At 36.4% G+C, this 24,554-nt stretch overlaps 1 protein-coding gene across 2 annotated transcripts in view; it reads right to left on the bottom strand.

Moving 5' to 3' along the window:
• Positions 1–214: 214 nt before the first annotated feature.
• Positions 215–24,554, bottom strand: part of grip2a (glutamate receptor interacting protein 2a) — a 60,749-nt gene continuing 36,409 nt past the window's right edge. For both annotated transcript variants that reach the window (XM_059332514.1, XM_059332515.1), the window contains exons 13-24: positions 21,267–21,412; positions 21,090–21,170; positions 20,085–20,148; positions 18,898–19,043; positions 17,050–17,194; positions 16,654–16,793; positions 14,676–14,861; positions 11,128–11,287; positions 10,206–10,320; positions 8,868–9,092; positions 3,336–3,482; positions 215–2,282 (exon numbers count right to left, since the gene is read on the bottom strand). In XM_059332514.1, the coding sequence (XP_059188497.1) occupies positions 2,097–2,282; positions 3,336–3,482; positions 8,868–9,092; positions 10,206–10,320; positions 11,128–11,287; positions 14,676–14,861; positions 16,654–16,793; positions 17,050–17,194; positions 18,898–19,043; positions 20,085–20,148; positions 21,090–21,170; positions 21,267–21,412 (1,741 nt within the window). In that variant the 3' untranslated portion in view covers positions 215–2,096. The remainder of the gene's footprint in view (positions 2,283–3,335; positions 3,483–8,867; positions 9,093–10,205; positions 10,321–11,127; positions 11,288–14,675; positions 14,862–16,653; positions 16,794–17,049; positions 17,195–18,897; positions 19,044–20,084; positions 20,149–21,089; positions 21,171–21,266; positions 21,413–24,554) is intronic.

Raw genomic sequence — 24,554 nt, forward strand, 5'->3', positions numbered from 1 at the left:
TTGACCTGATAGTTCTAGATGAAAAGTCAGTGGATTTGGAAAGTTAATAATTCATCTTGAGTTAATCATGAATGCCTGAACAAGAATTCCATTTCCAAGACATTCCTGTCTGGATCAAACACACACACACACATTTTTTTGCACCCAACACACAGTTTTGGGTCGATAAGCCAATTTAAACAACACACTGTTGAGAAACCAGCGCCAAATCAACTATGGTTTCATGGACTTTATTCTCATAAAAAGAAATACATTTCTTAGTTTATAATAAATTAAATAACAAAAATAAAATCATATCCAATAAATCTTTCAAGTTCCTTTGAAACGACTCCTGACGTCTTTAGGGAGGATGTGGAAATAAACCAAACAATGTGCAGCCACATTCAGTATCACAGCTTACATGAAGATACTATACTGTATGTGCATGTACTGCAAATAAAAATAAAGCACTGCATACCAGGATATGTCATACAGCAAAATAAAAATACAATACCGATAATATAAAACCTTAAAAATAGGCCTCTGTATATAACATGACATTTAATATAAGACGAGTCTAAAATAAGATTGAAAATAAAAAAAAGGTATCCCCCAAGGATGAATCAGTCTGCTCTAATCAGGACAATGCAAGTACTTACAACATCTTTACATCAGCCAACACATGAAACAAAACATGTTTCTTATTTCCAGCCGGCAGCCGGATCAGCAAGCCAGCAAGCTTTATAAAAACACAATGTCATGATAAAAAAAGGGGAGCACTCTCACAAATATCCTGTTGGAGCGAACAGAGATTACTCCAATACTGTTTTATATTAAGGAAGAGCTACTTTCTGAGGACAAACCCCTACGCATGCCTAACATGCTTATAGATATCGGTAGGAAAAACAGCTACTGCAGAGAGGAACATCAATCCAGTCAGATGTGGAGTGAAAACAAGAAAAATCATTCATCACTGAAAATTGAAAGGCATTTCATCCTCCTGTTTGGGAAAGGATGTAATTCACTTAAGGAAGCATCAGTGATGGACCACAAACCAACCCATAAGTCATTCTGGTGTAATGCCGCATAGTCACGCAGTGAAATGTGAAGAAAGTGAAAAGGAGATTCGAACTAATAGATCATAAAATGTGCATTATGTGCAAATGCAGTGTGAGAAAGAAACGTGTGCAGAATGTGAAACTGAAAACAATATCGCTGTAACCGTGTGGCGAGTCATTAAGATAGCAACAAAAAACAGAATGCAACATCTCTGAACTCTCTCTGGAACCATTCAGAAACTATTTATCCGTCAAGGGACGCCCACTTTAAAACAGAAAGGGTAAAGTGTCTCCACAAGCGTTCCTGGTATTAAGATACAAGGGGCTTTGAAATACAGCTAACGATACTTGGAAAGTAGCAGAGAGCATTCTGTCTATTTGGAGGCACTGTCCCTTCTCTAGGGCGGCCAGTGTGGAGGAGAGACTGGAAACAAGGGATGTGAGCCAAGTCATGGCTGAAATAACTCAAATAAGCACAATGTGCCTCGGACCTTGAGTCCACAAACACCCCGTGTGTGTCAGTGTGCATTTTATATGCATGTAAAGAACTGCATGTGCGTCAGTTGTGCGCAACAAAAAGAAAGATCGGGGAAAATGTTCTCTCAGTGGGAACTTGAAACTCATTAAAGCAAAATATAGTAAATATATGCAGTGTGCATGTGTGTGTGTGTGTGCAGCATTTGACTCTCCAGAGCTGAGGCGTGTGTGTTGACATCCTGGCTCAGTCAGAAGCTATGACTCCCCCTGTTATATAACCCTGCATGTGGCTTTGCCTCTGGAGAGGAAAGGGGTGGGGTTGGGGCTGCCCTGAAGCCAGAGCCTCCTCTGAACTGCATCATGTGAACACAGTGACTAAAACCGGCATTAGTGAACACATGCACTTGTAACTTTGTGAGTGAGGGATGCTTTCAGGCTGTGAGAGTGGCCGTTTCTGTGACGATGCTCTGCGTGAGTGTGAAGGTCTGTCTGAGAGGTACCATGTGACAAACCTAACTGGGTGCGACATGATGCGTGTGTGTTGTTCCCGGTGTTTCAAAAAGCGAGCGTCTGCCTCTGATGTCACAGGGCGATGCTGTTGGTCCTGTGCTCCGGGAAGCAGAACAGTGAGTTTGAGGGCTCGTCACAGTCGGTGTCGGCTGCTGCCAGTGGATTTCTGCTAATGACCAAATCCAGGCCGTCTCCTGCCTCTATTATTAGGGGCACAGTTAGACAACAGTCCAAGTCCCTGGTCCTGACACGGTTCACCTGGAAGATTAGAATAAAAGAAATCATGGTAACACTTTCGATGATGCCAGCTCCACTGATAATGAGTCCAAGACACCACCTCCCCAAGTGTGAGGTCAGTCTGACCGGGCCTCTACTGCCTGCCTACCACACCTACTGTACGTCAAGTTCTATGATAACTGAATCATACAACAAATGTGTTAAAAGAACACTTGATCGATTGGGAAGAAACCAAAGTTTCATTGCTCTTGGCTGCCAGATTCATGACACACATTGCATGTTGTTGCACTGCAAAAAAGATGCGTCTAAAAACAAGATAACACTAAATCTTAGGGAAAATGTACTCAATTGAAATGATCTGTCCATGCAGCAAGATAATTTTACTTGACAAGATTTCTTGAATTAAGATTGTTAAATTTAGAAGATTACAGCGTAAAGTTGAACACTCAAAATAAGAAATTAACTCTTAAAACAAGATAAATGATCTAACACTTCTAAATCTACATTTAAAAAAAAAAAAATCTTTGTAAGAACCAAATAATTTGCAATGTGGGCCTCATCTATCTGTCTAGTTCTTGTCAAACAACATACAAGCATGTCAACAAGCCTCATATGTCTGTCTCTTTTTAAGTAATTATATTTGTTGATTGAACAATCACATAAATATACAGGTAAAGTACAATTGTTTCTGGAATTATCTATAATTTGAGTAAGCCAGAGTGATTTTTTTTTGGGGGGGGGGACATCACATTGATGAAATGTAAGTGAACATTATACAGTTGTTTTTGAAAAAGTTGTTCTGCTCTGTCAGCAGGATTACAGGAAAAACTACTGGCTCAATTTTCATGAAACTTGGGCCAAGAAAGAACCAATTACATTTTGAAACAGGTCCAAATCCTTGGGAGAATACACACATTATTAGTCTCTTTCATTAACATTACAAGAAAGGACATAGAGTATAGAGAGCTTTTTCTTCTTGGAAAAACTGGCTGCAGTTTCATATTTACTGTACAGACATGAGTTTGGTATTGATCTTCTTATCTATCTTTTTAAACGTTTTATTTAAAACAATACCTGAAGAATGCGGTCGAAAGGTTTTAACCCTGCCTGGTCAGCAGGGCCGTCGGGGCGGATCATGTTGACATAAACCCCTTTCTCCAGGAGCCCGTCAGATACACTGAAGCCAAAGTCGTGGCTCTCAGGGTCTTTTCTCATTGCCACCTGCAAACACAGGGGACCATAGAGTTACACAGAATGTACACTGCAGCACGTATTTATAGATATAGAGGCATGCAAAAGCTACAGCAATTTAGTATATGGGGGACAGATTTGGAGAAAGGATGATCAAGAATGTGCACTTTTATGTAAGTCAATTAGTCATCAAGTAGATAGCTCGATATCCTGACTTTTTTTTTTTTTTTTTTTTTGTTGCTTTATTTATAGTGACAGAGTGAAAGGGGGTGATAGAGGGGAAGACATGCGGCAAAGGGAGCTCAGGCCGGATTCGAACTCGGCTCCGCCGCAGCACACGGCATACATGGCAAGCGCTCCTGAAGCGGTGAGCCACCGGGACGCCCCGATATCCTGACATTTAACATGAGTAAAAGTCCAAATACACTGGATCTAGAGAACAACTGTACAACTATTTTCACAGGCTACAGGCTAAAAAATAAGTAGAGTAAAATAGAGTGCTGGATGAAAAGATGGATACCAATTTCTTACCAGAGTGGTACTCATCTTCTGATCTAATTTTTGGAGGGAAAATAATAAAGTACACGAAGCTATGAAAATCTATAGGAAGGTATTTTATATCGCAACTTGCATCCAAATTGTTACACAGTAGGGATGCACGATATTATTGGCACATTATCGGTATCGGCCGATATTGGCTTGAAAATGACGGCCAACACGCCGATATAATAAAGTGATTAAATAATGGGGTGCACATCACCTCTCTGTTGCACCTTGTTTGTAGCTCATAGAATTGTGCAGTGTAGTCTGAGCCCATCTATTTATTTATGTTCTGATTAGGGACTGAAGCTGCTTATAATTTTTGTAGTTTTTGTGATTTTGTTTGCACAGTGCAGATTGAGTCGTCACATATTGGGCTCCTGTTTTAAGTTAAATTTGAATTTAAGCAGCAGTCTGTAAGGTACATGTAGTTTTATTCAATTTGGGTTTAATTGCTGTACAGTTGCACTTTTCACATGTTCCCAGTGAACTCAGGTTATGTTTACTTATCATGTCAATTGGGAAATTGGCCAAATTTGCCCTGATTGTGGGTATTAGTCGTGCGGGAAAAAAATATCGGTAATCGGCTAAATGAGTTGTAAAAATCGGCATATCGGCAAAAAATCCAATATCGTGCATCCTTATTACACAGTTATTGTATTGTACAGCACAGCATTGTACAGGTGTCTCTTATCATATCCACTGTCTACCCTTTGTATATACTAAACAGTTAATGTTTTCACAGCCACATGTGCCATCTGTTTCTCTTTTGATTTAGACCTTCAGTATAAGACGGTCAGCAGGTTTAACAGGAAACAGCTTTGAAATGTGGGCCTTCAGATGACTTTCCATGATATCATCCAAGATGTGTCAACTCAAAACACTTTTATTTTTATTTCCACACTGCGGGACTGTTGGCTCTGCCTCGATTTCAGCCCAGTCGATTACAGCGAGATGCATGGATGACACCAAACACGGTTTATCAGGGAGTATACAGGTACAGACAGGGGTCACAGCATGTGCAGCTGCTGAGGTAATTATAATGAGTGTTGTGTGTTTTTGTCACACACACTACAAGTCCTGACTGGCCAGGTATCCACTGGGTCCAGTTACTCTGTACCAACAGGCACAGCGAGTCAAATGAAGGAGGCACGCAGGTATAAACTTCATAATGGGCAGATTCCCTCAGGACACTGTTGTTTATTCCATGTTCAAAGGGCTGTGAGAGCAGCTGACTGATCAATAAATAAGTGATCGCATTTTCATCTAAATGATCCAAGTATTTTTCAAACTACTGAGTACCTTCCTAAAAGTTACAGGGTACAGTATTTTTATCAGGTAAAAATTAAGGGAAAATAGAAAAAATTGGGTACATGATAAATGTACTTTGGTAAATCATATAGGTAAAAAGTTGTTTTAATAGTCTTTTGAAATATATAAATATAAAAGTAAAAAAAAAACATTATTATTGTTGCAGGTGATCAAAACAGCGACGTTACAGCTATATCCATAAAATAGTTTACTGTATGTTTTTAAAATGATGGGAAAAATACTGGGAACAGTAATGTAGTTTTGGGATCGAGCTGATGATCATTACTGCTGTTAGAGGAGAGGAAAAGTGTTTTTATAAGTCTGATTAATATCTCAGGAATGCCTAATGGAAACTTCTTCAACCTTGGCAAAAACAACCACTTGGTTTCAAGGATTAACTGATTAGATCTTGGTGGTATGCGGTTAAGGTCAATGTGACTGCACAAAATATTTTTTTTTACCATAAATTAAAAGAAATTAATACACTGATTGTCACAAAATTTCAGACAAAAGCTGAATAGGATACAATGATGAAGTTAACCATTTTATACCCAAAAAGGTCAACTTCACTTTGACGTCATAGTATTCTGCAAAAACACTTTTCTGGCTATGAGACGACGCTGTATCCCATGTGAAATTGTTTTCCCTTCCTGTTCCGGTTTGGTGATACTAATCTTGTAAACCCACCTTAAAACTGTGGTGACTGTATCGATATTTCGTGCTGCCATGTTAATGATGTGTGTGCATCTGGAATTTTTGACCTTTACAGCAAAATTGTCAACTGTCATGACTACATATGGGTCTGTATCAAGGTTATTATAGTTAACGAAAACTAGAATTGAAAAAACATTTTCGTTAACTGAAATAAAAATAAAAACGGGAGTTTTTTAAAAAACGATAACTAACTGAAACTGTATTGTGTGGTTACAAAACTAACTAAAATTATAGTGAAAATGTCCTAAGTTTTCGTCTTTGACAACTTTTTTCATACATAAACCTTTTTGGTTGATATGAAATCTATTTCATCTATCTGGTTTTATGACTTAATAAATGTATTGGGTCTGAGATGGATCAGACAAAGGAAATAAAGTAAACATTTATTGTGACTTATTGAATCTGGCACCCAACAAATACCCCATTACAAAAAACTAAAACTAACACTAAAACTAATAAACACTAAACTAAAAACTAAGCATTGTCCAAAAAATAAAACTAATCAAAACTAGCAAACCCACTCTAAAAACTAATTAAAACTAACTGAATTTGAAAACAAAAATTGACAACGAAATTAAAACTAAAACTAATGAAAAATCCAAAACTATTATAACCTTGGTCTGTATAGACATTGATTTAAACTGTAACTGAAATGGTTGGCGGGGGCATAAACAAGGCAGAAATTCTAGTTTTGACTCATATCAGATATGACAGGACAAATATCTAATTTTCTTTTGCCACATGTAGTTTGTCCATGGACCCAGTAAGTTTTATTCACCTACAAAGAGCAAAAGGACCATAAAGGACTCCAACCCCAACCAGCAGAGCCGGCCCAGGTAGTGGGAGGCAAAAAAAAATTGCAAAAAAGGACATATCCTTCAGTAGCAGAGGAAAGAAAGAGGAAGAGGAAAAAAACGCCAAGATAAAAGGTATGTTGGCACGTTTTTTGAAGCCCAAAATAATAAACCAGATTACACTTGTTGTGTAAATCAACCCCAAGTCACTCTTGTAGTTGAATGTGACACATTTTTAGATTAAAAACCATATGTGACACCCTGGACATCATTCATTCATTTATTGGTATTATTTGTATTATTAATATTGCATTGGTATTACTTATGTTATTAACTGGGCCATCCCCTTAAATGTGTAAAGACAGGCTCTTTACACATTTAGGCTGACAATAGGATAATGTAAACAACACTGCCAGAGCCACAATGAGTTTATAGTAGGTGTGTGAATGATCAACAATCAATATTATTGGCAGAAATAGAAGGCCCCAAAATTTAATTTTGCTTAGGGCCCCATGGAGGATTGGGCCGGCTCTGCCACCCAGCTATGTATAGTTCTATATATTAGATTTTAGATTTATTGATACACAGCACAGTCAGGATACTGATATTTCAGAGCAATGGTCGGGGCCATGGATTCTACCTTACACAAACCTGAAGTCAGATAGAAGATCAATAGTCAGGCAGGCTAGACAAACATATTCAATTAAAGGAGCCTGCATTTGTCATTTTGCTCACTGCAAAAAAGGGGTGTCTAAAAACAAGATAAAAACACTAGATCTGCTGCATGGACAGATCATTTCACTTGACAAGATTTCTTAAATTAAGATTATTTAATCTAGAAATAAGCATGTTGAAAGCCTAAAATAAGAAATTAACTCTTAAAACAAGATAAATTAAAGCTGCAAGCAGCGATGAACTGGCCGAGCAGAGTGCACTGACAATTATTTGTTTCTTACCAAGATAAAAAAAACTTTAGACTTAGAAGTGTTAGATAACTCGTTTTAAGAGTTTATTTCTTATTTTAAGCGTTCAACATGCTTATTGCCATTTTACAACCCATCTTAAAACCCATTTTTATTCCTTGGCTTTCAACCATGCATGAGATTCTGCTCTTGTTTTAGTGTTTTTATGGTTTGTTTTATTTATTTTATTGCTCTTGTTTGCTTGTTTATGTACAGCACTTTGTTGGTTGGTTGTTTTTAGAGTGCTTTACAAATAAAGTTGAGTTGAATTGAGCTATTTCTAGATTTAACAATCTTAATTTAAGAAATCTTGTCAAGTGAAATTATCTGTCCATGCAGCAAGATCATTTCCCTCAGATTTAGTGTTTTTATCTTGTTTTTAGATAGCCCCCTTTTTTTTTTGCAGTGCTATCAAAGAGGACGGCATCCTCCTTCAAATTGCATACTGCTTGTTGAACTACACTGTAAAAAATAATATGCTTAATTTACGGTAAAATACCGGCAGCTGTGGTTGCCAGAACTTCACCGTAAAAATACAGTAAGTGGATTTTCTATTCTAAATTTAAATGTAAATATCAGCAAAAACTGTAATTTAGACTGAATATTCCCGTTATTTTTAGGGTAATTGTGTCATCCGTTCACACATCATGGTATTTCTCCATAAATTTTGCATGAAAATGTTTTATTTTTACAGCAAAACTATGCGTTTCTTCCAGTTTATGACAGTTAAAGATAAAGTTTTGTGCTATTCTTTGATTTACGGTAATTAAAATGTCTACTACGGTGATATTCAATTTTTAATTTTACGTCCTATTTCTGATGTCATTTAACAGTGTTTTACTGTTATTTCTGATGTCATTTAACAGTGTTTTACTGTTATTTCTACAAACATTTTTACAGTGTAGATATATTACAGTATATTTTTGTTACAAACACGGTGCCAGTGTATTTTACTGTTTTGGCTGATATATACATTTACAGTGTTTCATTGTTACTGAAACTGAATTAACCCATTTATCATTTTACCGTCTTTTACTGTCATGGTTTAGCAGTTTTTTTACCCGTAAAATCTACAGACATTTTTTACAGTGTACCTTGTGCAGTGCCAGAGTAGTAGGGGACAGAATATCAGAGGGGTCCCCTCTGCCCCGGGACGGTGCATCTCTGGATCCAGTCGACATGTTCAGGTTGCTTTTGTTTATAGACTCGCAGTGCACTCCCTCCCTCTTAATGGGACTTATTTCAGACTGAAACATTGAGTCGTCGTTGGTCTTGGTTTCCTCTAGATACAGACTGAGAGCGCTACCTGTCATGGATGCCTGGAAGAGCACAAAATCAAAAGGGAGTATTAGAGCATGTCCATTAACCCTCTGAAATCTTTGGCTTTTATATTTGTTAAAAAATCAGTTAAAAAATCTTCACCATGCCATGTTGGTATCAGTTTTTTCAGCGCAACCTCACCTATATGTCCTGATAATTAACTTTTAACTTTGACTTACTTGATCAATATTTTAAACCCAAAAGAAACAAAGGAAAACATTAAATCTGATCTTGAAAATTATGTTTCACACACAGAAATGTACATGTTGCAAAAATGAACACAGGTTGCAAATATAACATATAACAGGTAAAATGAGGATAATCTCTAGTTCTACATTTTATACTAAATATATTTGACATTATCTCCAGTTTTACTTGATTGATTGATTGATTTTATTTGAACATTTTTTAAATAAAAAATATGAAATAGCAACCTGTGTCATACGTAATATAAATAGATTAAAAAAAAAAAAAAAAAATTGTTGTTGTACTCATGTCTACCCCATGTCTTTGTAATTACCATTCAGCATTGCACTTTTGTTATACTGAAAATCTTTCAATAAACAGATTTTGATTTTTAAAAAAATAGTCAGGGATGACACAATAAAGCCCTAAGGCTTATTTCCATTGTGGTCCCTAATTTCCATTGTGGTCCCGAATATCATTAAAAAAAAACTGGCATGGAGTTTCAGGCCAGAAATTTAGAGGGAAGCTGATGGCAAGACTCAATGTTGCTTCATTTTTTTGTCTTCACGTCATGAAGAAGTAATGTGCAGGTTGTTTCATGGACTCCAGAGGGTTAAAAAGGTTAAATAAAAAAATAAATAAGGCACCATTTGGACAGCACAACATATAATCTCTCATGAAGTGTACACAGAGCCTGATTAGAGGCCCGGGTATTGTGTAAAAGCCTTCCTGGGTCAGTATGGCAGCAGGTGCCCTGCCTGTCTTGTCAGATTTAATAACAGATTACACACTCTGGCGATTATCATAATGCTTCATCTGGCATGGTCATTTAGGCCGACACCGGTCTATGAATACATGAGCAGGACAAAGCAGATGGAGGAGAGGAAACGTAGCAGGAGGGGGGTGTAGATGACAGCCGGGCCTACCTCCAGCTCCCTGAGAATCTCTGACTGGCCGCAGGTCTCGAGGTCCTGCAGAGCCTGGGACCAGAAGCTGTCTCCCTGGTTTAGGGTGCCATGGCAACGAGGGGGGCTGACGAATCTATGACAATGCAGGAACCAGAACATGAGAGCAGCCCTGCGGGTCTCGTGGCCGGTGCCGCTTACAAAAGGCAGCATGGGAAATGCAGTTTTTTGGCCTGCGTGCCGGAGAATCCCTTTGAAAATCTCTCAGGACCACATTATGGGTTTTACTGTAAATTCTCCGACTTGCTGAGGAGTCCGCTAGATATTAGATAAAGCCTTTAAAAGAGTTCAGTTTTACAAAAGTAACGTTGCCCCCGACCCCCAAAAATAGCAGAAACTTGTAAGCATGTGACACAAAAGTTCAAGAAAAAAAAAAGAAGTGAAGAGAACAGATAAGGCTGATGTATCCTTGGGCGCTTTAGGTGCTTTTTGTGGAAAACATTTTTTGTTGTGGACAAGGGGGTGACAGAAAAAGATGCATCTACGTGAAACACCAAAGAGCTCGTGGGCAGTTAGTAAAGCAGGTGAGAGAGAGAATACCTGAGAAAGAAGAGAAAAGGACAGTTTTGGAAAAGCACAAAACATGAAAGCATACAACACAAAATGAAGAGAAAATAATTCACACAGTGCAGTTTGCACTGCAAAGAAAAAAATCAAAGAAGCTCTTAAATATACACAGTGGTGGAAAAGTACTTGGATCATTTACTTAAGTACACAACACAAGTCCAGTTCTTTAAATAAATGGTTCCTTTCCACCACTGCTCATACACATAATATGATTTAAATTAGATAAGCACTTTACTGTGAAATCAAAAACACTTAAAGCTGCACTGACATGAAACAAGATGTTGACAGGAAGGAAACTGCAGCTTTGAGCACTTACCCAGGTATCTTATCCCACTCGTCCTCAGTGAACCTGCCGTCATACAGCCCTGCATGGTGGAGCAGGCCTGCAGAGCTGGAACTGGTTTGGCTCCTGTGCTTTGTGCGTCGCCACTCATTTGGATTGAGTAATATATCAGATGCTTTGTGAAGATATGTCCCTAAAAACAAGAATATTTTAAATGATGAAATTTGGGAAGAATGTCAACGTAACGTGCAAAAGTGTTCAGTTAACCCTTTGATGCACAACATGGGTCAAAAATGACCTGCATCCATTTCACATGTTATTTCATGCTGGCTGTGTGTTTGAATATCTTTTTTTAAAAATTACATCCATTTTTCCTTTCATATTTTATGGAGAACATTTTTTTTTTGTTTTTGTTTTTTTTTGTTTTTGTATTATTACATCAAGTTTACACACATGGGTCAAAAATGACCTTGTGCATTAGAATTTTAGTGATACAAAAAGTGATACACTAAATTATTGAGTAAATGTGTAACTACGTTTGTCTAATTTTTGAGGTTTAACTTTAAAAGAGGTGTTAGAACCACCAGATTACATTGGAAAATCACATATTTTAACATTTGAGACTTATTAGAGCCACCAAATAATAATTTTCATTGGAAAAATACAACAAAATAGGATAGTTAATATTTGTGTGTTCTTTGTCAGGTTTTAAATTGGTGAATTGACAACACTTGACAACATATGAACACCTTCTAATGCACAACATGGGTAAAAAAATGACCTTGTGCATTAGAAGCGTAGTGATACAAAAAAGGGGTTTTATTCAAAAAGTAAGAAATTAAAACAAAATATTAGGATGTACGATGATCAAAAAACAAGTTATTTGAGGAAAACCTTCAATACTGAATGATTAAATTAATTTATTGCAAAGATATAGAATATAAAAACTTAGTCGAGTCACTTTAGACCCATGTTGTGCATGAAAGGGTTAACACCAGACACAACCTAATACAGTTTAAAACGCTCCACAGACTCAATTATTCGCAGGAAAAGCTACACAAATTTTATCCTGATATTTCACCGGAATGTAATCAATGTAAATCGACAGTAGTTACTCTAGTGCATTCCTTCTGGACATGTAGTAAACTTCATTCATATTGGAAGTGCATTTTTCAGTGTTTTTCTGAGGCTTTTGGTAAGAATCTGGTACCTGGCCCCCTGGTGGCCATCCTGGGGGCCACAAGTGTTTATTGTTTATTGTTTATTGTTAAAAAGATCCCCATTAGCTGTCACCAAAAGTGGGACGAGCTAGTCTTCCTGGGGTCACAAGACAAAACAAAAATCACTTAACAATTAAACATTGTAGACATTATTATATACATCATCAGAAATCATTCCGAATAAGTTTTTACATTCATATCTATTACATTAATTCTCACTTTCATACAGTAAATATGTTAATTCACTACTCACAAATTTAAATAGTGCATTCTCAAGTAATAATTAAAAGATACTTTACTATTCAGTTCACGTATATTCAGTGGGCAATTATTCCAATAACTGATAGCACGATAAATAACTGTTCTCTTTAAAGGAACACTCCACCTTTTTTTCATATTAAAACATGTTATTCAGTCAAGTAAGACGAGTTGATACAGACCTCTTGCGTCTCAATGCGTCACAATATCATCACTCCTGAAAAATCTTCTCCACCTCCCTCTCCCTCTCACTTCCGCTCCCTCGCACTTCCGTCAACAGAACCAACGTGAGCAGCACCAGGAGTAGTAGTTTGAGCAGAGCTGATGTAGTATCAGGTTGTAGGAAGATATTTGTGAACAATTATGGTTATAACGTGCATCGTAAAGGGTTGCGATAACAAGCAGAAGGTATATAGTGCCGTCATGTTTCACAGAGGGGGAGGGGGAGAAGATTTTTCAGGAGTGATGATATTACTGCGCCAAGTCGAAGTGCTCCCAAGTGCTATTCCGCCATACATTAGTTATCCTTTTTATCCGCTTAGAAAAGCGCCACGTTTTATTTTGTGTCTCCATACTTGGTCGTTTAACTACTCGTGTAGCTGTATTTAAATAGGGAAAACGTGGAGGAGTTTGGTCGCTTCTAACTGTCCATCTGTTTGGATCCTAATGAATGAACTGGGCTAAGCTAAGTGCTAGCCAAGTGGCGCCGCGCGCCAGGGCGATTGAGTGCACGCATTGAGACGCAAGAGGTCTGTATCAACTCGTCTTACTTGACCGAATAACATGTTTTAATATGAAAAAACGGTGAAGTGTTCCTTTAAGATATTTGATTTTGGACATGGTAACATCATCTGATCACCATTAGCTGACCTTGTCACATAATAATGAACCTGATCACATCTGACAATTTGGTTATATAAGAACACAGGTTGAAAAGAATAGACAGTGTTTCTAAAATGTTTTGTTGTATTGCACGCCAACCTGTACTCTACCATTAACCAGGAAAGTTGACGGTGCATACTGATTGTGTTTGTTCTTATGGAACAATGTAAAACCAACCTGGCAGCTCTGTTCTGGGCAGTTTGTAATTTCCTTAGTGTCCTTTCTTCGGTCAATAAATTTCAAAGAAGAGCTATTCAGTTTGGGATGATGATTGCAAAAAATTTTTGTCTTTTTTTGTCATTTTGTGTCTTTTTCTTGTCATTTTGGGTTTTTTTGTGTCCTTTTTTGGTCATTTTGTGACTTTTTTTTAGTCATTTTATGTCTTTTTTTTAGTAATTTTATACAAAATATATTTGACCTCCAGTTTTACTTGGTATATCATCATCAAACTGAAACTGGCCTCATGGAGTTTACAGCCAGAACTTTAGAGGTAAATTTACAGTAGGGCTCCACGCTGCTTTGTTTTCTAGTCTGGGTTAACTATGACCATGGAATATTGTTGTAATCCAAGATGTGTTGTGTTATGTATGTTATGTGATCTTTGTTAAGTGTTCTTTTTCTGTTTTGTTTTGTCTCTTGAAAATGAATAAACATATTTCTTAAAAACAAGGATATTGACACATTAGATGCTAGACAGGAAAAGTTATAGACGGCCAGTGGTGGAAAAAGTATTCAGATCCTTTACTTCAGTAAAAGTAGAAAAGTATCAGCATCAAAATCTACCTAAAGTATGAAAAGTAAAAGTACTCGGGTTATGCAGAATGGACCCACTATAATTGTTTTATATATTCTAAATATATTATGACATTATTTGTATTGGTGATTTAATGTATGCAGTGTTTTAATTTTGTAAGTTATTTAATTACATTTAATTACTTAATATACTGTTAAAAGATTTAATTAAAAAAACGTCTAATCACTTTACATTGATCATATATATTATGTTAAATCTCGACCTGAAAAGTAACTAAAGCTGGCAGCTAAATCCTAGAGTAAAAAGTACAATATTTGCCTAAAAATGTAGTGGAGTAGAAGTAAAAAGTTACATAAAATGGAAATACTCAAGTAAAGTACAAATACCTCAAAATTGTACTTAAGTACAGTACTTGAGTAAATGTACTTAGTTACATTCCACCACTGTAGACGGCAAGCGAACCTCACCTTGGCTACCGTAGCCTGCATCAAACCCTGAGCTGTCCCAGGAGCTCATTGCAGAGTCTATACTGGGCAGAGTGGCTGAGTAGACCTCGGAGTGTTTACTGGTCTTGTGGGAGTCTGTCAGGTCGTCTTCTGTGTCACTTAAAAACGCAGCTTCTCTGTCCGTCGGGGGCCGCCGGCCATCAGACTCTGGGGATGAACAGAGTACTTTTTCAATTATCATAATGCAAAAATAAAACACAACATAAATTTTACTAGCTTTAAACTAAAACCTCGGAAGTCCGGGAGATTTCGGTTCAAATTTGTCAACTTCCTATGCATGTATGGCTCCTTTTTCTCGACACAAACTTGGCTATCAGTCAGATTTTTCCTTTTATTTTAATTAACAAAGTATAAAGATGCCAGGAACCCAAAATACAAACAAGACAAAGGTGTCTCTGGAAGTGTACCTTTTTTTTTTTTTTTTTTTTTTTTTACCATTTATACACACAAAAACGGCAGAAAAAAAACAAAAAAAACCTACAAAACAGTCTATTTGCATGTAAATTAAAAATAGTATTAGTTTTCATTGTAGAAAGAAAATTCAAAATTTAAAAATGGTCTAGAAACAAATGGCACACTGTGAAAGCTCCTATGATTGAACTTTCAGCTGGCTTTCTCAGCTTGTCTACATATCATATATAAATTAAGTTATTACTGTAAATAAAACATGAGTATTTTCAATAATAGATGGACTCCAGAGGGTTAAGGAAAGCTTAAATCAATGCATAAAGCATATTAAAATTCACTTATTTTCTTTATTTAACAATGGTATTTGTCAGGTTTGTACACTTATCATCTCTTTCTTTTATGTTCACTTCTATTTCTCTCTTCCTTTTCCTGTTTTGAAAAGCTCTATGAATAAAGTTTGCTTTCTTGCTATGAGATTAATGTAGAATGATGTATGATCGGCGAAGGATGTGTAACATGTAAAAGTGACTCAAATGTTAATGCTTCTTCCACAGACTTCCTACTGTCTAAAATCTTGGAAATTATTATTTTTTAAAGAGGGCCTTATTCATAAGAAATGTAGTTCTATTTCATTCTTAGTGACCCGTGAGTCATCCAGATTCATAGAACCGTAGTTACATACGTAACTCTAATTTTTACCCCAGGAAATAAACAAAATGAAATGTGTAACAGTGAAAAGCAAATGTTTATGTTGTGTAATAATACTTTTCTGTCATTATTAGTCCATCTAAACTTTATTCTCTACTCACTCTCGTATTTGTTTTAACCCTTTATCGGGCGAAGAACTATATTTGGTAACTTCAGTGGATATCAAAATGGGGTCCCCATGTCTCTCTGTTTGGTCATAGAACCACATGGATTTCTTCCAGCTAATCAGCAAAGATCAGGCTTCATCACAGACGGTGACACCATGACATTTGAGAATATTTCGAAAAGAAAGTTGCAAATTTACTAGATTAAAGTGTCAAATCTACAAAAAAAAAGTTGCAGATTTAAGAGATTTAGAGTGGCAAATCTGCGCGAAAAAAGTTGCAGATTCACGAGAAAAAAAGTGGGAAAAAACAACTTTTTTCTCGCAGATTCACCACTTTAAATCTCATAAATCTGCACATTTTTTCTAGTAGATTTGCCACTTTAATCTCGTAAACTTTTTTCTCTAAATATTACCCCCCTCCCCTGATCAGGTCCGTATGGTTTTTTACACATTCTGGCCATACGTAATATCCTCAAATATTCTCTAGGGTTGAAATTTGGAATTTGCAAGTATTTCAATGAGTGCCCTATTAAGGGTTAATGATTTCCCCCCGTTTCCTATGTTTTCTTTGCTTTTTCCAAAATTTTTTCCATTTTTGTTTGGTTTTTGCAATCCTGCATCTATATCTGCAGGATCCTTTTTGCAAGCCACTATGAGTAATCAAAAGAAAATAAATGATATGGTCAGAAAAAACAAAACAGAACAATAAAAACATACGGTCAGCCTGTTTTTTTATCTTGAGGGTGACGGACTCCCCGGCCATCTGCAGGAGGTGGATGGCCTCGCTCAGCGGCTTTCCCTTTAGGCTGACCCCATTAATGGCCAGCACTCGGTCCCCTATATGGATGGCTCCAGTCCTGCAGGGTGAGGAGAGCAGAGGAGACAGAGATACCAGAGGATACCAGACAGTACCAATAGACGGGCTGGGAAACCTGTCAGGCTGCCAGTGCGCTGACTGTGGCGGAAACAAAGAGGCTTGTTGTCATAAAAAGACGAGACAGACATTGTTTACTGCCTTCTACTGTCTTTTTTTATTCCGATGGGGGCCATTACAACTCTGAATAGCCTCAGCCTAATACAAGTGTCACCAAATACGTCCCTTTCATTCCTCACCTCTCTGCCAGGCCTTTCTTGGTGAGGCCAGAAATGACGATGGGGTCAAAGGGCTCCTCTGTGCCAGAAATGGTGATGCCCAGTGGTCCGTTATATCTCTTCAGCTCCACTGTGTAGATTATAGAGCCCGACATCTCCAACTCATCTACCAGACATGGGAATAAAGCAAGAGATACCATACATAAGACTCAAGACTGTATAAACCCTGAAAGAATACCTATATGATTACATTTCGTTAGCCTCATAGCATAATTGCCCAAGTCATTTTTTGGCCAAATTGTGATATCTGCCTAACTTTACTCTCCTACCACTGCTGCATCTTTTTGCCTTATTGCCTTTGTTCTTAACCTATCAGAACACTTGTTAGAGTCCAAAATCACTTTCTGCCTTAGTCATCTCCCTGACTAAGGCATTTTTGCTGCTACATACAAACCAAACTACATTATTTATATGTAAGAGAAAAATTGTCTTAGTCAGGGCATATTCTGCCTAAGTCACTTTTATCTGTTATGAAATCGATGTGTTTAATTTTTTATGCAAACTTGTTCACACTTCTTTTTGAACTTACTGTTATAATATAAATTAAAAATACCAATGGGCTTACTAAAAATTGTGTTTTTTCTTGTTTCCCAAAAACGTTCAAATATGACTTAGGCAAATAGGCTATGAGGCTAACGATTTGTAAATTAAAAAAAGTTGTGCAAATTGAAAAATAACTCAACAGAGCATAACCTCCTGTGTTTCAAATTTGACTGCTTTTGAATATCTTGTGACTAATAAACAGGAGTGAAAGACTTTTTCACATCTTTTACTTAAGTTAAAGTATCAGTACAACAATCTAAATACTCAGCCACGTTGTATCATTTCACAACTACCAATCCCAAGTTTTGGATTATTAATATTTGCTGTTTTTTTTAAAAAAAAACTTTGCATTATTTGTATTTGCATTATTTTTGCTGTTAAATTTGTTCTGCTGCATGTTTTTCTTGCACATTTCTGTTTGTTTTGAATTTTTGTATGTGTTTTTTAATTTGTAGCTGCAACATGTTTCTCCTAATGCAAAGATTTTCATCTGTTGTAGTGCACAATGCCCTTGTCAGCCACCGAATTATAGACATTTAAACCTCTGAAGTCCAGGAGATTTTGGTTCAAATTTGTCAACTTCCTATGCATTCATTTCTGTCTCTGTTTAGCATCTTTCAGTCTGTCCTTACATCACATGCATGGCTCCTTTTTCTCCACACAAACTTGGCTATCAGTCAGATCTTTCATTTTATTTAAACAACAAAGTATAAAGCTGGCAGGAACTGAAAATACAAACAAAAGACAAAAGGTTTCTATGGAAATGTACCTTTTTTTTTTAAAAACCATTTATACACACAAAAACAGCAGAAAAAAAATAAATGAATAAAACTACAAAAAAGTCTATTTGCATGTAAATTAAAAATAGTAATAGTTTTCATTGTAGAAAGAAAATTCACATTTTAAAAATGGTCTAGAAACATAAATGACACACTGTGAAAGCTCCTATGATTGCACTTTAACTGGCTTTTTCAGCTTGTCTACATATCATATATAAATAAAGTTATTACTGTAAATAAAACGTGTATTTTGAAAAAATAGATGGACTCCAGAGGGTTAAAACTTGTCGAAATGGATTTTTTGTAAGGGTCATAAGGGTGTATGGGCCCCTTTTGTAAGGGGTATTTTATAAGTTGCATGTGTTTTTAAAAAGGTCAAAAGTGCAGTATTTCCTCTGAAATGCATTGTAGAAATTCTCAAGTGTTCTAAATGTGCTTGGTTACTTTCCACAGGATGCATGTTCAGTGTTTTAAAGGATTATTGTACCAATGTTGTCCTCATCTTTCTGGATCCGGAGTTTGACCATGTCCTCGGCCTGCTGCAGGACGTGCATGGCGTCCTCCATGGTGCAGTTCTCCAGGCGCACGCTGTCGATGGCCAGCAGCCGGTCGCCAGGCTCCAGAGTGCCTGTTCTACCGGACACAACAGCGAGAGGATCACAACTATCAACTGGGAACAGGGAGCAGCTCCTAATGACTCAGTATGAGAATCCTATTATTATCTGTAACCTCAGTGGGATCCTTGGGGGTGACCGTCACCTCACCCTGAACCTAATCAACACTGAGCCCTTCTGAAATGTGGCGGCGCTGCCCTACTGATCCAGTTTTGATAGCTCAATCCAATTAAGCTTGTATTACACGGTGGATTCACAAAACAATTTTATTTTGCCCATGGAATAATCCCGTATAAGCCTAGAAAACCTAGTTCACCAAGGACTGTGAAGTTATGGAAGCTACCAAAATCAAAGTAAATTAATAATTAACTTGGTAAATGCACTAATATGTCATTAAATGTCCCAAAAAGCAAAACAATTAATTGAACTGTGACAACAATGTATATCTCTGTTTTAATTTGCTTCTTTATTAATTTACATTCACATTAATGCCCCTATTTATTTGCTCTCCATTTTAGTTCTGCCTTTTCTTTTCTTACATGCATTTTTTAAAAGTAAAGAAAAGTAAACCCAATGACATACTTCAAATAAAAGCCTCCTCATTAATAATGAAAAAGTAATGTATAAAGAAAACATTACAGAAATAAATACATTTGCAAAAAATAAACAGGGAAAATGCAAATAAATAAACAAATGCATCTGGAATTAATAAAAAAAAAATCCTTAGTGGAGATATTTAAATTAATGTGAATAAATAAATAAATAAATAAGAAAATCAAATAAATATATAAATATGGGAATTCATATAAAAGGTAAAATCATTTAAAAAAGTAAACAAAAAATATAAATGCATATAACATTCAAGCAAATAATCAATGCCCATTTAAAAGTAATTTATTTATTTTACTAGTTTTTGATTGGGAGCTCTCCTCTTGCAAAAAATGTCTACCTTATATAACCTGTGAAAAAAACAATCTGACATTCAAACATAGTGCTATGCGAGCAATAACAAGTTCAGTAGTAATATTTTTTTTTATAGCTGTGTGATGATAGGACATACCTGTGTGCTATACTTCCTTTTCTGATGTCAGAGATGATGAGGGGCTTGCCTGGTTTCTTGCTTGCTGGTAAAACAGAGGGAAAATGAAAGTGTCTTTATTTTAGGACATATGATATCGTCACACTGTTAAAATAATCGCCCAAGTCATTTTTTGTGAAACATTTTTTTTTTTTTTTTGCCTAAATCATCTCCTCATGATGCCGGCCACATATCGTTAAATCGCCTACATCCAGATTTATTATGTCTAAGTCAAAATAAAATGTGACTTAGGCAATTTTTTGAACATGCCTTTGTGACTAAGGAAGATATGGTAACACTTTATTTTGAAGGTGTTTACATACACAAGAGTGACATGAGCGTGTCATAAACATGACATGGGATGTGTCATGAACATTAATGACACTTTGAAGTAACATTAATGTTCATGATACTTGTCATGTCATGTTTCTGACAGGCTTGTGTGACTCTTATGTAGACACCTTCAAAATAAAGTGTTACCATATCTTGCTTAAGTCACAAAGGCATGTTCAAAAAGTTTCCTAAGTCATTTATTTCTCTTAAGTTATAATTTACACACAGTGTTATAACTATGCCAATAGCCATCCTTTGTTACACCCTTTTTGAGTGAAATGATCAATAATGTCATATGTTACACTTTTGGTGAAGTTTTTTGTGTTTTCTGCAAAACTTGAAAAAATGAGTTAGGCGATTATTTTAACAGGGTGACGATATAAGGCTTAAAGCATTTCAAATCACTCAACTTATTTTAGTTGCACTAATCATATTTGGATTCCTGTTTGTGTTTACTCACAAAGAGTAATGATGAATGGTGGTACAGGCCGGTATTATTCAGAGGTAATGAGGTGTGTGCCCTCCTGGTTTTGCAAGACTGAGTTTTATGGATCACAGAACATTGATTCAAAAGAGATTTACAGTATGGAGGCCTGTGGAGGATTATTGAGCAACACTGCCCCCTGCTGTATATCTGGTTCCTCACAAACTCACCACTGATGGTGATGCCCAGCTCCACTCCTCTCCTCTTGGGTAGTTTAACATGAAATGTGCCACTGCTGGGAACCACTGACTCTAATTGGGATTTAAAGTGAAGATAAATGTAAGAAGGAAGGCACAAATCTAGTCAGAAATCGCACAATATGAGAATTTATCTTCCTAATATAATACCTGCAACGTCAAACTCAATCTCCACTGTGACCTTATTGGACAGAGCCGAGTCTCTGAGCAGCTGATGGGCTTCCTCCAGAGTGCCATCTTCAGTCGGGATCCCATTAATGGACAAAAGTCTGTCCCCGACCTGCAGCAGCCCACACCTTCACACAGAAGAAACACACACAAAAAACCCTTGAGGTGGAAAAAAAGCTCCTGTGAAAGGCTGTTATTTCCCCCACAACAGTTCATAGAGCAGTAAAAACAGAAATATGAATGTTTAGATGGGATTTAATTGGGTATAAAAGTAACAGGACACCACATTTTATGGATGAGTTATTCATAAAGAAACTTTTTTTGTCCATTTATTACATTCACCTGGCTAAAGTCTAATACATCAATCCTGCAATAAATCCTATCATCATGAAGGTTATAATGTTTGTTGAAATAGTTTTAGAGATATTATTATTATTCCACAGAATGGTCACTTTGTGACGTTATTGAACTTTACTGCATTGTACAAAGAGATGTCTCAGTTATTCATCCTACCCCTTCTGATTTGCATGTAATGGACAAAAAAAACAAAAAACATGTTTGCATAAATGAGAAGATAAGAGTGAGAGTCTAACTTCCCTTTTTGTCCCCAGCTTCCTTGTTTTGTCCAACCAACTGATCACAATGTAAAGATATTGAATTAAAAATGATATAATAAAAAAAACACACACCAACTTCTTGCGTTTAAGAGGCTGCCAGCAGCAAATGTTTATGTTTTGCTTCCTAGATGATTACATTTCTGTTGACTAACTGATCGATTAATGCTACACTGTAACAGATTGCTGTAAGAAAACAGCCAAATTGTGACAGTAACATACTGTTTTCCATTAAAAAGGTATTATACTGTAGAAAAACTCTGAAAAAAAAAAAATTACTGAGGTTACAGTGAAGACAGCGCTTAATTCGTAGTAATGGGCTTTCAGACAGTAATACGCTCTATTTACAAAAATGACTGCATTGTATACTGCAACAATATTGCAACTAGCTTCAGCACTACACTGTGTTTTAGTCTACTGTAAAAATCAATGAAATGCAGGACTTGACTGTAATTCAGTATGTGTTTTATCACAGTAACATACGGTAAAGTAGATAACAGTAGAGGAACTGTTAAATTAACAGTAGAATGCTGGCAACCCTGCTGCCAGTATTTTACTGTTAATTTACAAGACAATGGTTTACAGTGTACTACTATTTATGTTTCTAAATCCCCACACTAGTATCAGCAATGCTTTGGATTTCTGCTTTCGGTGAAAGGATGCTGTCATGACGAGTGACACATATAGCCTTTGAGACATGTGGTGTCACATAGGCTGAATGTTTAAAATGCCATCTATAAAGTGATATGGCCTCCAGGTTTGACATGAACACACTGAACATTGACCTCAGTTCAACTTGGAAAATCACCTCAGCAGAGTGAGCACTAATAGGGAGAAAAAAGAAAAAAAGATCCAACATATCACACATTTAATCAGAGCCCTGATTGCAAGGGCAAACACCGAAACACTGTCAACTGATATTAATTCACTAACCACCGCTGCTCATTAACCTTGTGTGGAGGCTCAGACACCAACATGGCAGTCAGATGCTGCACTTGAGTCACTCCTGTCCAACTGCTGCTGGACTAATCGTGTTACAAGACCCCGGGGACTCGGCCCTGCTCTGCCGGCACAGACACCATCATTAATCTTGCAAGACAAGGACAGATTCAACACATTGGCCTGATCAGAGCTTTGTGTTAATTAGACTGCAACATGCAGTCTTGATCGATACAATACTACATACCAATATAGGGGACTTTTCACCATTAAAGAACATCAATGCCTCATGTATAATATGTGATGAATCTACTACTAGAGACAACTGCTTAAACTTAGTCCAGAAACACTCATAACTAAAGTAACTGATATATATATATTGAAAACTTCTGTGACCTCAGAGCCCAGACCTCCTCCGAGCTGTGAAAAACCACCACCATATATAAATATAAATGTTTAGATGGGATTTAATTGGGTATAAAAGTAACAGGACACCACATTTTAAGGATTAATTGTTCATAAAGTAACTTTTTTTGTCCATTTATTACATTCACCTGGCTAAAGTCTAATACATCAATCCTGCAATAAATCCTAACATCATGAAGGTTATAATGTTTGTTGAAATTGTTTTAGAGAGCTTATTATTCCACAGAATGGTCACTTTATGATGTTATTGAACTTAACTGCATTGTACAAAGAGATGTCTCAGTTATTCATCCTACCCCTTCTGATTTGCATGTAATGGACAAAAAAAAACAAAAAAACATGTTTGCATAAATGAGAAGATAAGAGTGAGAGTTTAACTTCCCTTTTTGTCCCCAGCTTCCTTGTTTTGTCCAACCAACTGATCACAATGTAAAGATATTGAATTAAAAATGATATTACATTACATTACATATCATTTAGCTGACGCTTTTGTCCAAAGAGACTTACAATAAGTGCATTTAACCTGAAGGTACTAGCCTTAGACCACAGGAATCAAGTAAATCCTCCTCCGAGCTGTTAAAAACCACCTGCATATTACTTTTTCATGACGTGAAGACATAAAAATGAAGCAACATTGAGTCTTGCCATCAGCTTCCCTCTAAAGTTCTGGCTTGAAACTCCATACCAGATTTTTTTTATGATATTCAGCCAAGTAAAACCGGAGATAATGTCAAATATATTTAGTATAAAAACAAATTTAACCATTTAACCTGTTATATGTTATATTTGTTATATGTTATATTTGTAACCTGTGTTCATATTTGCAACATGTACATTTCTGTGTGTGAAACATAATTTTCAAAATCAGATTTTATGCTTTTATTTTTTTCTTTTGGGTTAAAAATTGTAATTAAAAAAGTAAGTCAAAGTTAAAAATTATCGAGACATATAGGTGAGGTTGCGCTGAAAAAACTGATGGCAACATGGCATGGTAAAGATTTTTTAACAGATTTTTTAACAGACATAATAGCCCAAGATTTCAGAGGTTTAATTAAAGGAAAACATTTGGGTGAGTTTACCAAACACACAGTGTGCAATTTATCCCACTAGGGATCTCTCAATTAAAGCCAGTGGTGGAAAAAGTATCAAAGTACAAATATTTTCAAAGTCTTCCGATGTATAGCATTATACTTATACTTACTTACTATTAGTAAAAATACTAATATCACACAGTAAAATTACTCTACTACAAATAAAAGTCCTTACTTAAGTAAAAGTACAAAATTATCAG

This window comes from Centropristis striata, chromosome 5, assembly GCF_030273125.1.
Source record: "Centropristis striata isolate RG_2023a ecotype Rhode Island chromosome 5, C.striata_1.0, whole genome shotgun sequence".
Lineage (NCBI taxonomy): Eukaryota > Metazoa > Chordata > Actinopteri > Perciformes > Serranidae > Centropristis > Centropristis striata.